We start from the raw sequence: 15204 nt of genomic DNA on the forward strand, positions 1-15204 counted from the left end.
GAAAATATGCTAAGGTGTGTGAATATAATGTAAATGGAATATGCTTCATGCAAAAAGTCTCTTGTAAAGTATCATTACAAAACTTATAATCTACTAAGTGTGGTCATCCTATTTGTATAAATGTTTCATTCTTGTATCTGAAACTAGAAATATAAAATATAACTCTGATGTCCTATTGTAATTATGCAAAATGTGGGTCATTAATGGTGGTTTGGAATCTTGATGGCTCCCATCAATGAGGACAATTGGTTGTAAACGGCTTTGTTTACTTGCAAGCCTTCCTGTGAGTCAGGCCAGGAGCAATGCAGGCTTGGGGGTCTCACAGAACATGTGACCATGTCATCTGGTACTGGAATCCATCTTAAAGCTGGTGCTTTTCCGTTTAGAAGGAGGGGTGGGGACCGAGAGAGACAAAAGATTCCTGACTTGTTCCAAAGCTATATAAAGGGGTGGAACAGAACAAAAGAGGTTCAAGTCATGGGAAATCCCCTCGTTACCACCTGAGCTGGAGCTAACAAGAACTGTACCAGGGGAAAGGACTGGGCCCAGAGTAGGAAGGCATGCAGTCTGTGAAAGAAGCTTATTGGAACATCTCTGAGGGTGAAGTTTTATCTGTAATCAGTTTCTTAATGTATTAGGCTTAGACTTGCGTGTTTTTTGTTTTATTTTGCTTGGTAACTTACTTTGTTCTGTCTGTATTACTTGGAACCACTTAAATCCTACTTTTTATGCTTAATAAAATCACTTTTGCTTATTAATTAACCCAGAGTAAGTAATTAATACCTGGGGGAGCAAACAGCTGTACATTCCTCTGTGTTATTGAGAGTGAACAATTTATGAGTTTATCCTGATTAAGCTTTATACAGAGTAAAATGGATTTATTTGGGGTTTGGATCCCATTGGTTGCTGAGGGTGTGGATGCTGGAGACAGGAGCACTTCTTAAGCTGTTTTCAGTTACGTCTGCACCTTTGGGGCGGATGATTCAGACCCTGGGTCTGTGTTGCAGCATACTAGCATGTCTGGCTCAACAAGGCAGGGTTCTGGAGGCCTAAACTGGCAGAGAAAACGGGCTCAGAGGTAGTCTCAGCATATCAAGTGACAGTCCCAAGGGGGCTTCTGTGATCAAACCTGTCACAGCCACTTGTTCACTAATGTACCTATCAGTGAAAATAGCCTTCCTGATAGCAATTACCTCAGTTAGAAGAATAAGGGAGATAGCAGCTTTGATGGCACATCCCCCCTACACAGTATTCTTTCAGACAAGGTTATAGTCAGGCCACATCCAAAATTCATCCCTAAGGTAACCGCCTCTTTTCACATGAATCAGTCAATCCACCTTACAATTGTCTACTGCAAGCCTCACCAAGACAATAAGGGAGGCTATACTACATACCTTAGATGTTCGGAGAGCTTTAGCATTCTACAAAGGCCTTCAGGAAGTCCCCATGACTTTTCCTCTCTGTGGTGGAAAGATCCAAGAGCTCAGCAGTATCAGCCCAAAGACTCTAAGTGGGTCTCCAATTGCGTCAGTGCTACCAAATTCGTAATGTGACACACACACACCTGACTTAATCCGAACATATTCCACAAGATCAATCTCCTCATTTGTTGCTTTTTTCAAGGATGTCCCTGTCTCAGAAATCTGCAGAGCGGAGACATGAACAGCAGGCTACACATTGCAGAATACTATGCGATCACTTTGGATTCTGCCTCTGATGCCATGTTTGGCTCCACAATAGTCATCTCTAACTGACCCCACTCTGAAGTCCCAGCCGTCAAAAAGGGATACTGCTCAGGAGTCACATGCACAGGAGCACCCATAGGGACACTACTTGAAGAAGTTACTCACCTGGTGCAGTAATGATGGTTCTTCAAAGATGTGTGTCCCTATGGGTGCTCCACAGCCCGCCATCTCCCCTCTGCTTTGGAGTTTTCGTTATGACTCCATGGTAAAGAAGGAACTCAGGACGGTTACGTCCCACATGCTGGCTAGTGTCGTGGAGCAGCACATCCAATGGACGCTGCTACCAAAGTTCTCCAATCAGCAATGCAGGGACTCAGACATACCTACAGTGGAGCACCCATAAGGACACACATCTCGAAGAACCATCGTTACTGTATAAGGTGAATAACTTCTTCTGTGTCAGAGATCTTCAGTGAAAGAGATCCTCCATATGTAAGAACAACCTTTAAAACATTGTCATCTTTTCTCAGTCAAGTAACTTATTAGTGCATCTGTTTAGCTAATGGTACTGCAACCAGCAGTTTTCAAATTCAGCCATTATTTTCATTCCAAACCTTGTACAAAGCAAAAGGAGAGAGCCTCTGAGGGAAACAGCCTGGTATCTGAGGAGTTTGAGTTCCCAGAGGTGGGAGTAGGACACATTGAACCTCTCAGCAGACAGCCTAAAAGGGAAAACCCCACACTGTGGGTGACTCAGACTGAGAGAGTTCTGTAGTCTCAGGTCCATTTTTCTTCTTCTTTCCTCTGTCAGCCCACAAAGGACTTCTCTACTGCTGGAGACAGCAACAGCTGACCTCTGTGGGCTAGCAAACCCTTCTTATACAGGTAGTATAACAAAAAGTTCTTGTGTGCTTATCTACTGGCAGGGTGGAATTATACCCAAGTGTCTGGACTGGCTTAGAGGATATGAAAGAGAAACTTAACTAGATATGGAAAACTCTCTGTTTAAACAGCCATCTACTTTATATCCTTCCTTTGAACGTTAAAAACATTTTTTCAAACTTTTGCCTTATACCTTAAAGACACTCATTTACCTTACTTAACAAATTTAGACCATTTGAGCATTTATAGGTAGATAAATTGCACATGTTAAAATATAGAAATTTTAAACTTTCCTAGACACACTCTGACGTAAATAGGACCCCTTGATGACTGACCCAGTTTTAATCTTTACTACTGAGTTATTGAAACAAGTATTTTCCCCCTCGGATAACACATTAATTTCATGCAAAGAAGTTTTTTTTATTTATTTTTCTTTCTTTCTTTCAGGATTTTTTTAGCAATAAATATTTAGTTCTTCCTGACTTCTTATTTTGTAGATTGCACCAGTAGAAAATGACAATAATTATGATGAACTCAAAAGAGATGCTAAGATGTGTTTATCACTAATGTCTCAGGGATTGCTATATCCTCAACAAGTGCCTTTGGTACTCCAGGTGCTAAAACAAGTGAGTCTGATCTACATTGTTTAAATGAATGCACATCACTTTAAAACCTGTTTAGCTTGTTATTAATGCTAGGTAACTTGAGTTAACAATTATGAAACAAAGTGTTTCTTATTTCCTGACAGTGCTACATGTACAAAGGTCTTCTGCAGTCTGTATAGTGATACTGTTGCCAGTGTAACTACTTTATCCGTTCACTTCTATATTGAAGTGGCATACATATCACCAAAATCATGTTGAATGTTTAAGTACTTAGTTAAACTCTTGATTGCAGTACACCAGCCAAAAAGGCAGCACTAAAAAAAGCTGACTGCTTTGGCTTTGTAATAAATTCCATGTTAGTGTTTGGTCATCAGGAACAATAATCTGGAACAGAATGAACTTTATAAATTGGCTTTTGTATTGGCTTCCAATTTTTTTATTTATTGATTGATTGATTGCCAAGCAGAAATACATACTAATAAAGTATTGGAATCTTTATAAAGAAAGGATTGTTTGTTCACTAAAAATTATACCTCATGTCTGAAAGTATAGTTATCTTAAGCAGAAAGATATTAATTTTACATTTAGGTTCCTATGAGTATAAATCCTGTAAAGGGAAAACACATGAATGTTATGAATGTTTCACATTTTGTTTCTAACAGAATACTATCACAAAAAAGCTTGGTTCCCAGTTTTATTTTTTTATTTGGCAAATATTTGACCCGGATGGGGTGTAAAATTTATTTTTATTTCTTAAAATAAATGTTAAGTAAGGGTTTAGTAACAAAACGGCTTAAAATAAAAATCTCACTTTGAAAGGGACATAGTTAAGGCTAAGATTTAGTCATGGGTATTTTTAGTAAAAGTCATGGACAGGTCACGGGCAATAAACAAAAATTCATGGCCCCATGACGTGTCCATGACTTGTACGATATACCACTGACTTAATCTTGGGGGGTTCTAGGGGCACTGCTGGTGCTGGGAGAGGGCTCTGGGGACCTCTGTGGCAGACTCGCAGCCTTAGACATCGTGAACTGGAAAGCTGTTCTATCTCAGAACAAGTTGAAATGTAGTTTCAGAATGCAACATGTTCTCTTGAGTCCCCCTCCTATTTTTTGTGATTTTACAATGGTATTTTTCTGCTAAAATGTATGTCTGTCCCACTTATAACTGTGTGAAAGACCCAAAAATGAAAAGGAAAACAGACTATACAGAGAAGTGGAGAAACTGATTGTATAAAAAGTGCTATCAAATGCACAAAATAAAAAAAAAATGAGCAAATAGATTTTTTTTCCTTGAATCTTTCAACCTTCCTCTACTCTAGAAAAATCACCCATTGCTGAAAATGGGTGTAAGCAATGGATGCAATCAAAGAGGTGGTACCATTTCAACTTTCACCCATTGCTTACATCTTTTGTCAGTAACAAGCATTTTTTTCATAGTTCAAGTCCACTCTACAGACAATTGCAATGCAAAGTTGAGCATAACTAACCTATTTGACCACTTGGAAAAGGCTGGTATCCGAGGTCATGAACAAATCAGAAGGTGTGATCTGTTTAGTTTCTCAGTTCTGTATCCAGTACTACAAATATTAAGTATTTAGATGCTTTTGAAATTTAGCCTAAAAGAACATAAAACAAAACAAAGCTAATTAACTGTAAGGAGGGAAACAACTTTTATGAGTAACTTGCTACAGTAGCACAAAAGGTATAAGTAATGGGGTATGACAATATTTAGAATAAATCAAATGGCTTCTCTACATGCACTTGTTTTTAATTCTAACTGTTTAATCTTTGTTGCTTTACAGACAGCAAGAAGCAGTTCTTGGCATGCGAAATACACAATACTGACCTACCTCCAAACTATGGTATTTTATAATCTCTTTATCATCCTCAACAATGAAGAAGCAGTGAATGACATAAGGTGGTTGGTTATAAAGCTTTTGGAAGATGAACAGCTTGAGGTAAACATGAAGTTATACCTATTCCCATGTATTTTGACTTTCAGTGAAAGACAATGAATGTGAATAAAAGAAGCAGAACTGAAGTTTTTTATATTTATCTTTATATATCTAGTTTCTTGCCTCTTACTGTGTAACTTCATACAAAGAATAGAAAGTTTTCCATATTTAGCACTAAGAGAAAATGCATTTGTTTAATTTCTTGAATATATTAAAAATGCTAACTTGTATAGAATTGCATTCTATATAAAATTCTACTTTCAACAGGAAAAGAAAATTATTCCAGAAGGCATTTTATTAGCAATAATAAAATGGCACAAGCCTCACAATGATTTCTGTCCTGTTTTAAATACAATTGGAACAGAGAGAGTATCATTACAGTACTGAGAACATCATGGTTATTAGTAGAAAACCCAACCCTCACATTTAAAATGCATTTCTACTCTAAAATCTGATTATGTAAAAATAACACTTTCTTACTTAGCAGATGGTTCCTGTGTGTAGTATCACGGGGTAGCCGTGTTAGTCTGTATCCACAAAAACAACAAAGAGTCCAGTGGCACCTTAAAGACTAACAGATTGTGATATAGCACAGCCAGAGAGCAGCAGGAGAGTGATGGATGGGAGATATGTAAGCCCCAGGATGATGAGAGCCTTATTCCCTGTAGAGGGAAGAGAGGCTGCTACAGATTAATTAGAGCACCTGAAACCAATTAAGCCAATTAGACAACCTGAAGCCAGTCACCTGATAAAACCCCCTGTTTCAATCAGACAGTTGGAGGAGCTGAAGCAGAGTGGTTTGGTGTTGGAGCCGAGAGCAGTTGGAGGAGTTGAAGCAGAGTGGTTTGGTGCTGGAGTGGAGAGCAGTTTGAAGGAGTTGAAGCAGAGTGGTTTGGTGTTGGAGCAGAGAGCAGTTTGGAGGAGTTGAAGCAGAGTGGTTTGGTGTTGGAGTGGAGAGCAGTTTGGAGGAAAGCAGTTTGAAGGAGTTGAAGCAGAGTGGTTTCGTGTTGGAGCGGAGAGCAGGTTGGAGAAGTGCTGTGACGGGCCAGAAGACCGAGACCCTAGGTAAAGGGAAACCCGGCTCGTGCAGAGCAGACGGACTCTACAGACACAAGGGGTTGGGAGAAACTTGGCCCAAGCGGAGAGAGGGCAGGAAGCCCCACAAGCTGAAGGGACCAACGGAGAAGTAGCCCAGAGGAAGGAATCGCTAGGTTAAGTGGTCCACAGTTATCCCTAGGGCCCCTGGGCTGGGACCCAGAGTAGAGGACGGGCCCGGGTCCATCCCTCTCCACTCCCCTTTTCTTGGGACACTAGTGGGACAGTTGATCCCCCAGTTCAGGTGTGAGAAACTGCTCCCTGAACCCCCACAAGAGGAGAAAGCGCGAGACCCATCATAATAGTCCTGACAATTTGTCACAAGATTTATTTGGGCATAAGCTTTCGTGCATCTGAAGAAGTGAGGTGTTTTTTACCCACAAAAGCTTATGCCGAAATAAATCTGTTAGTCTTTAAGGTGCCACCGGACTCCTTGATGTACCTGTGTGTATTCATTCACATCAGCTGATTATAGTGAGAAAAGTAAGTTTTTACTATATTTCACTTAAGTTGGCACAAGTGAACTGGATTCTTTCTAGGCTCATACATCAGAAGTAAGTTCCTATTGCAGAACCAAATTCTGCACTCAGTTCTGATTGTCTTCAGTAGAGTAGCACAGATATAATTTGAAGACAATGGAGTTGCACACATCTGAGGGCAGAATTTGTCTTGCAGAACTGTTAATACTGGTGTGATGCATGAATAATTTAAAACACAAAAAACCCAAGCCTGACTCAGATTCTAGGTTGAGTCTGCAGGACTGACTGTTAGAAGAAACATTTTTTTTTACCTTGTAAGTGGAAAAAATTTGCTATGGAAGCCATAGAAACATAACTTCACAATGGCCTTTTTATAAAGTTTCTTTTCAGAGTAGAAATGTACTTTATCTTCCATTTATCACCACTGTTGAAATAATTTTTAGTTTTGTGTCTTTGAGAGATTATCGGTGTTACTAGGATTTTCCAGAAGTATAGTCGAACTGAGGCCAGGTCTACACTACAAAGTTAAGTTGACATCGAGCCTCTGATTTAAGCAAGCTGATCTTGCGTGTCAGCACTACGCTCATTGTGTTGGTGGAGTGCATCCTCACTAGAAGGGTTTGTATCAACACACGGAGCGCTGCACTGTGGGTAGCTATCCCACAGTGCACGTAGCTAAGTGGAATTTTGGGTTGGGCTTGCAATGCCTTATGAGACCAAAACATTGGCACAGTTGATTATGGGAACATGGCATTAGCCTCCCATGATGCACTTACGTCCCTGCCTCCCTGAAATCAGTGGCAAACAAACCAAGCCTTTTTTGCATCTTTGTTCGTAAACCTAGGTTACCCGCACGGATGCATAGCACGATAAGCATAGACCCTGCTCTGTTGTACACTGTTGTTGTGAGCATTACAAACACCTTGCGCCTTATCATGCAGTATTTACATAGCCGATACAGGAGCCGCCACGTGGAGCAGTGTGATGCCACGTAATCAACCCTGCTGGAAGGCATAGAGCGGAGCAATTCACAGTTGCTGTTGACAGTCACGCAACACCTTGACAGGGTTGAGTGCCATTTCTGGACCCAGGAAACAAGCACTTACTGATGGGGTCGCATTGTTATGCAGCTATGCGAAGACGAGCAGTGGCTACAGAACTTTTGATTCTGTAAGGCCACTTTCCAGGAACTGTGTGAAGAGCTTTCCTCAGCCCTGACGCATAGCAATACTAAAATAAGAGCTGCTCTGACAGTGGAGAAGCGAGTGACGATAGCTGTGTGGAAGCTTGCAATGTCAGACTGCTACCAGTCAACGGAGCTCCAATTTGGAGTGGATAAATCTACCATGTGATCTGTTGTGATCCAAGTTTTTGCAGGACCATTAACAGACTTCTGCTAAGAAAGATAGTGACTCTGGGCAACATGCAGGACATAGTGGATTGTTTTTCACTATGGGGTTCCCTAACTGTGGTGGGGCAATAGAACACACATCCTTATGTTGGCACCAGACCACCTTCCCAAAGAGTATATAAGCTGAAAGGGGGACTTCTCAATGGTATTACAAGAGCTGGTGGATCACGGGTGGTTTCACCGACTTCAACATGGGATAGTCGGGAAAGGTGCATGACACAACTATATTTAGGAACACAGATCTGTTCAGAAAGTTGCAAGCAGAGACTTTCTTTCCAGACTGCAAAATAACCATTGGTGATGTTGAAATGCCAATGTGATCCTGAGAGATCCAGCCTACCCCTTACTCCCATGGCTTATGAAGCCGTACACAGGCAGCCTGGACAGTGATAAGGACCGATTCAACCAACGGCTGAGCAAGTGCAGAATGGTGATCAGATGTGCCTTTGGACATTTAAAGGTCACTGGTGTTGTTTGCTCTAACCTAGACCTCAGTGAAAGCAATATCCCCATTGTTATTGCTGCCTCCTGTGTGCTCAATAATATCTGTGAAACAAAGTGAGAAAAGTTTCTGCCAGGGTGGGGTTTGAGGCAGATTGTCTGGCAGCCAGTTTTGAGCAGCCAGACACATCGAGGGGCTTTGTGTCTCCATGAGACTTTGAAAACTAGTTTCAGTAATGAGCCAGAGTAATGTGACATTTGTGTTGTTTCTTAACAAACCGCCCCCTCCATTGCATTTTCTCCCCTGTAAACTCCACCCCCACCAACCACTGTGTGTTGAATGAATAAAGAACCTATTCTCCTCAATCTGTTAAGTTTTATTATGCACACAAACACACAGAGACAGCTAAGAAAAGTAAGATAACCTGGGACAAAAGGGCTAATAACACTGGGGAGGCATGCAGGGGGGAGGACAAGGAAAGTTTGCTTACAGATGCACTACAATAACAATCAAAGGTATAGGAATGGGCGCCTCCTGGTCCTTGTACCCTCCCCTGGTGTTGAGTGCCATGGATACCAAACTCCCCAGCCCTCCCGCCTCATAGGACGGTTGGGGGAGGAGGATGTAGACTTGGGTGCTGATGGCAGCAAGTTCAGCATAGGGACTCTAGCATCCATCTGCCTTTCTTGAGCCTTAACATGTCTGATTGCTCCATCTTAATCTGCAGCATCTCTTTCTGCGTTAACACGCTCTTGTTCCCTGCATGCTCTCCTGTCCTGCCTGTCTATGGCCAGGTTCTCAGACAGTGTAATCGTCCATGCTCTGAGCTCTGTCTTATCACTCTCAGAGGCGCGCATTAACTCATTGAACATGTCCTCCTGAGTCATCTTTTTCTGCCTTGTAATCTGGGAAAGTCTTTGTCATGGTGTGGAGGATGCGCTGACGGATAAGATTTCAGCTGCAAGGAATGCAAAGCATAAGGGTAGTATTGACAATGCATACATTGTTTCTGATGCAAGGTTAATTTTTTTTATTAAAAAAATACCCCTCAGTACACTTCACTGCAAGCTGCAATGTAATCACAACTGCTAGCTCTTGCAAGAGTTCGTTTGCTGCTCCAGCCATGGTGAGTACGGCCACAAGGAATGGCGAGAAGTGTTGTGCTGCTGCTTTTGTGACACATCCTTGAGATCACAGGCTGGAACTTGAGAGAAGCCTCCTTCCCCTTAGCAACCTGGATTAAGCTTGAAGACAGGCACCAGTATAAAACTCCCCAAATAGTTGGGTTTTTTTACCAAAGTGACACCGGGGGGGAAGGGAGATAAACAGGAAGCCACCACACACACACCCTTTTTTTCTTCCAGTGCTGCTTGCAATACGTGGTGATCCCTTCCAACCACAGCACATTTGGGAAAGCATTGTTGTGTGAACCAGATTTCACTGGGGAGTGGAAGGAGGGATAGTGAATTACTTGTTGAATTGTTTGCACTTAAGGGCTAGCATTGAAAACTTCCCCCGTTTCCCCTAGGTGACCCTGTGTGATATCCCTCTCCTGAGGGTAACAGAGGTGGCAAGGGAGCAGATGCTAAAATTATCTGGGTACAAACCTGGTCCTTATGTTGCAATGGTGTGTGCTGCAGTGATGCCAGCGAAGTTAGTACTGGAGTGGCATGGGAAAGTGTCCTACCGTGGTGGATGAAATAAGGCAGCCTTTCCCAGAAAACTTCTCTAAAGGATTGCAGCATACAGTACCTCCATGAAAGCTTCCTAGAGCTCTACATGGAGGATTCCCGGGCCATCTCCCTGCACACAGTCTTTTTCAGAGAGTGCTTTCTACATAGCTGGAGTGGCCACCGATACCCACTACACCTACTTTTCTGTTCAGATTAAACATAAAAAGTAATATTATGTTACTCCTACAGTTTGATTGGCAATGTGTAGTCACCAAAGTTGCCTTCCTTGATGTCATGCTCTGCCACCATTTGGTCCTGTGAAGGGATGAGCTCCAGGGTTGTTAACATTATTGGCCATCAGGGAGAATAGATCCTCCAATTTCCTGTCAGCAATGTCCTCCCCATTGTTGCTTGAGGTCACCTGGGGCTCCTGGGAGGTATCCACGGAGCGTTTTGAGGTAGTGGTGGGGTCGCTGCTAAGAATCACATGCAGCTCCTCATAAAAGCGGTATGTCTGTGGGGAAGAACCAGAACGACTGTTCGTCTCCCTTGTCTTCTGGTATGCTTGTCAAAGCTCCTTTATTTTCATGCAGTACTGCTGCATTTCCCTGGTGTAGCCCTTCTCCTCCATGCTCTGTGCAATCTTGGCATAGATGTCAGCTTTTCTTCTGCTAGATCAGAGCTCTGCCTGCACAGATTATTCTTCCCACACAGCAATAAGATCCATCACCTCCTGTGTACTCCATGCTGAGTCTCCATGAGCTCTCCACACGATCTCTCCATGCTGATCAAACAGGAAATGAAAAATCAAAAGTTCCTGGGGCTTTTAACTCCTGGAAGCCAATTCATTCAAATTACACAACGCAGTGTCTACACTATCTCCATGTTGACTCATGGATGTCAGATCAAGCACTATACCTCTCTGAGGTGGAGCACAGAAGTTGATTTTATGGACCCCTTAAGTTGGCGAAAGGGACTGGGTAATGTAGACATAACACAGCTTATGTCGACCTAAGTTTGTAGTGTAGACCAGGCTTGAGTCAAATCTGGTCAAAGGACTGAATTTTCAGACTCAAAATTAATCTTTCTTCTTCAAGTGCTTGCTCATGTCCATTCCAATGTAGATGTCTGCTCACCTCGAGCACCGCTGCTGGAAATTTTTTCCCTTGGTGGTATCCATTTTGTCAGCTCTGGTGTCTCCTGGAGTCATGCCCTGATATCACTGGTATATAGGGCCTGGCCACACCCTCAGTTCCTTCTTACTGCCCATGACAGTCGCTGGAACTGATGCTTGTCTTTGTGTTTTTCCTGCAAGGACCTCTCTCTGTTGACTTTGTTGATTATCTATAAATAGTTCTTTATCTTGAGTTTGTAAGTTAGTAGTGGATGCCACTTAGCGGGGTTATCCCTTCCCCGGCACCGGGTATGCCTCAGTCCTCGTGGTTCAAGCTTGTGTGTTTTGGCATAAGCCAATGGTGATTAGTGACTTGCATTCCAGCTGCCTCAAGTGTCTAGGGGAGGTTCATGTTCAGGAGCGTTGTAGGATTTGCAAGAGCTTCAGGCCCAGAATGAAGGAGGACAGGGACACTAGAATCAAGTTCTTCCTTATAGAGGCAGCACTTGGTCCCCCTTCAGAGCTGAGTCATGTTGACCCAACACTGAATACTTTCACTTCAGTAAGAAGTGCCCTGGTGTCTCTAAGGGTGATACAGTGCCATTCTACTATGGGCTAGGACTCCTAACATTGACACTCCTCTCCAGTGTCATGGAAGACAACTCTGGCACAGGATTCTCAACACTGCTCTCCATCACCAACACCGAGTAAGAATCAGAAAAATTGACCTGGGAGCATTCCCCAACCTCCAGGTCTGCAGGGCATACTGATGCTGACAGAGTGCGACTTGTGCCCGGCCATTCAGAGACACCAGCAGTGTGTAAGGTACTGTTGACTCCAGCCCCTTTGGACTCTCCGCCAAGAGTGAGTCATCGGAGTTCGACAGCCCTGACACTACCATCCACACCGGAGGCGTTTGAGGCAACGAGGGAGTTAATGTCAATCCCGGTACCACGATCTCCCATCATTTGGGAGCTAACACTGGCAGTACCAGAGCCGAGGGCTGCCGCAGTACCAAGACCCCAGGTGCCATCAAAGGGCAAGCCGGCCATGATGTCACAGCATCGGTGAACTCCCTCCCGGCACCGTTCTCCCACAGGAGCAGATACCACTCCAATCGGAAATACACAATGACTGAGATGAATCAGGGTATCCTGCCAACATCCTGGCCACCGGTGCAGTGGTAGATGCCACTACAGTGGCCATTCTTGAATCTCTGGACTTTGGACCCTGGACTGGCTGAACAGTCCCAGAGGTCGTACTCTGTTGTATGAGTTAGGAGCTCCCGCACCAGCTACCTTGAAGCAAGGACCAAGCATTGGTGCTGAGCCTGGTACCGAACTGCAAAACCCAGCACCACAGGACCCAGCCACTGCAGAGGGCAAGGAACAAGGCCCCTACTGATATAGGCATCCTCATCCTCCCCCAGTGAGTTGGTGGCGGGGACAAGTATGGAGCCTTCCCAGGACTACTACAAGGTATACCGGTAGCTCCTCAGGAGCGTAGTCTGGTGGAGCAGATCTCTGAATCTTTCCATGCGCTGGTAGACATCTTAGCAGCTTCAGGGCCATCGTGGGTGGCTCTGCCTTGGAACGATATCATTATGGACCCCATCAAGGCCTTATGGCAGACTCCTGCATTCCTCCAACCTACTGCAAAGAGGATGGAGAGAAAGTGCTTTGTCTCTCCCAAAGGGTAAGAATTTCTGTACACACATGCCCTAGCAGGCTCGGTTGTTGTTTCAGTGGTAAATGAGCGTGAGCAGCAAAGTCAGCAAGGGCCGACTCCCAAGGCCAAAGATGCCAAAAAACTAGACCTTTTTGGCAGAAAGGTGTACTGAACTGGCGGCCTTCAGCTCAGCAAGCCCTCCTGAGCCAATATGATTTCAACTCCTGGAGTGCAATAGCGAAATTCAAGGAGCTTTTGCCTCAGGAGTCATGAGACGAGTTCTCAGCCCTAGATTTAGAGGGGAAATCAGTGGCAAGGAAGTCCCCTTCAGGCAGCTTTGGATGTGGCAGACTCTTCAGCCCAATCCATGGCATCAGCTGTGATCATGAGAAGAAGCTCATGGCTTCAGTCCTTGGGGTTGCCCTGTGAGGTGCAGCAGACTGTGGAGGACCTTCCTTTTGAAGGCAAGTTGCTCTTTTCTGAGCAAATGGACTTGAAGCTGCATAGTCTGAAAGACTCCAGAGCCACCCTGAAATCCCTGGGGTTGCATATACCAGCTCCTGCCAGCAAGCACTCTAAGCCCCAATCGATGGCCCACTTCCACCAACCACAGCAGAGACAAGACTACAGCAGGAGATGGAGTAGAGGCTATAAGAGAAGTCCTCCATCCCAGTCCTAGTCTGCCCTGGTGCCTGCCTCCCTCTTCCTCCTCCCGTGCCCCCCTTCCCTGTACCCTCCTGAGACAATCTGTGGGGCTAAGCAGGACTTTTGATGGATGTACCAAGACAATGTGTGGATCTGATTTCTCCTATATTTGTGGACCGGTTAGGATTACAAGCGTGCTTCTATCAGACGTAGGCCCGCATTACTTCAAATCTCTGGATTCTCCGCATGATAGAACTAGGATATATCCTTCAAGTCAGTTGTTCACCTCCTTCCCATTCCTCTTCAAGGACTTTCTCACAAACAACTTCTGGCCCAGAAGGTGCAGTTGCTTCTAAGGGTGGAAGCAGGGGAAGAGGTTCCACCGGAGCTAAGAGGGTCAGGGTTTCTACTACATTTGAACCACTGGCAATGTGCTCTCTGCTCTATCTGTTCTGGAATGTGTCCTCCCTGGCCATCGTTACTTCATCCAGAAGGGTCTCAGAGATCCAAGCCCTTACTTCTGAACTACCATTCACAGTCTTTTTTCAAGGACAAGATGCACCTGTGGCCCCATGCAGCCTTCCTACCAAAGGTGGTCTCACAATTCCATAGTAACCAGGATATCTTCCTATCCTATTCATTATAAGAAGCCACATGCTAACAGGGAGGAACAGACATTCCATGCGCTGGATGTTAGGTGTGCTCTCGTGTTTTACATAGAAAGGACTGAACCCTTTAGGAAATCCACTCAGGTCTTTATAGCCATTGCAGACAGAGTGAAAGGCCGTCCAGTCTCAGCACACAGAATCTCATCATGGATCACTTCCTGTATCCACACATGCTACGACCTAGCAAAGGTCCCAGCTCCTCCACTGACAGCCCTTTCTACAAGAGCCTCAACCATCATCAGCTGCACTCAGGTTCTGATTCAGGACATCTGTAGGGCAGCAACATAGTCATCAGTCCACACTTTTGCATCCCACTACGCCATCACCCAGCAAGCTAAAGACAATGTGACTTTTGGCCAAGCAGTGTTACAGTCAGTGTGCCAATGAAGTCCAAACTCTCCACTGGTGCAGCTTCTTGGAAGTCACTACATTGGAATGGACATGAGCAAGCACTCAAAGAAGAAAAAACGGTTACTAGTCTTCTGTAACTACCGTTCTTCGAGATGTGTTGCTTATGTCCATTCCAAACCTCTTTCTCCCCTATGGAGGCAGCAGGTTGGTAGGACCCTATATACCACCCCTATGAGGTGTGAGTTCAGGGGGCCCCAGAGCCAACCCAGCTGATACCACTGAGAGGGAAACTTTCCAGCAGCAGTGTTCAGAGCAAGTAGACACCTACGTTAGAATGGACATGAGCAACATATCTTGAAGAACAACAGTTACAGAAAATTAGTAACCATTTTTTTCAAGTTCCTAAGTAACATAAATGCATCCACCTTAAAAGCCAGGTGTTGATTTGAGAGAACATAGCATCTCATTGGAGAACAGATAGGCCATAAGTTATTCTGACCATCAAAGCAGTACTCTGTGTTTTAAA

The 15204-nt window shown here is 44.1% G+C and overlaps 1 protein-coding gene across 1 annotated transcript in view; it reads left to right on the top strand.

The window, feature by feature from the left end:
* Positions 1–15204, top strand: part of PSME4 (proteasome activator subunit 4) — a 228449-nt gene that overhangs the window by 197748 nt on the left and 15497 nt on the right. Inside the window, exons 42-43 of the mRNA XM_075064374.1 lie at positions 3065–3193; positions 4980–5135. Coding sequence (XP_074920475.1) covers positions 3065–3193; positions 4980–5135 — 285 coding nt within the window. The remainder of the gene's footprint in view (positions 1–3064; positions 3194–4979; positions 5136–15204) is intronic.

Source organism: Chelonoidis abingdonii, chromosome 3, assembly GCF_003597395.2.
Source record: "Chelonoidis abingdonii isolate Lonesome George chromosome 3, CheloAbing_2.0, whole genome shotgun sequence".
Lineage (NCBI taxonomy): Eukaryota > Metazoa > Chordata > Testudines > Testudinidae > Chelonoidis > Chelonoidis abingdonii.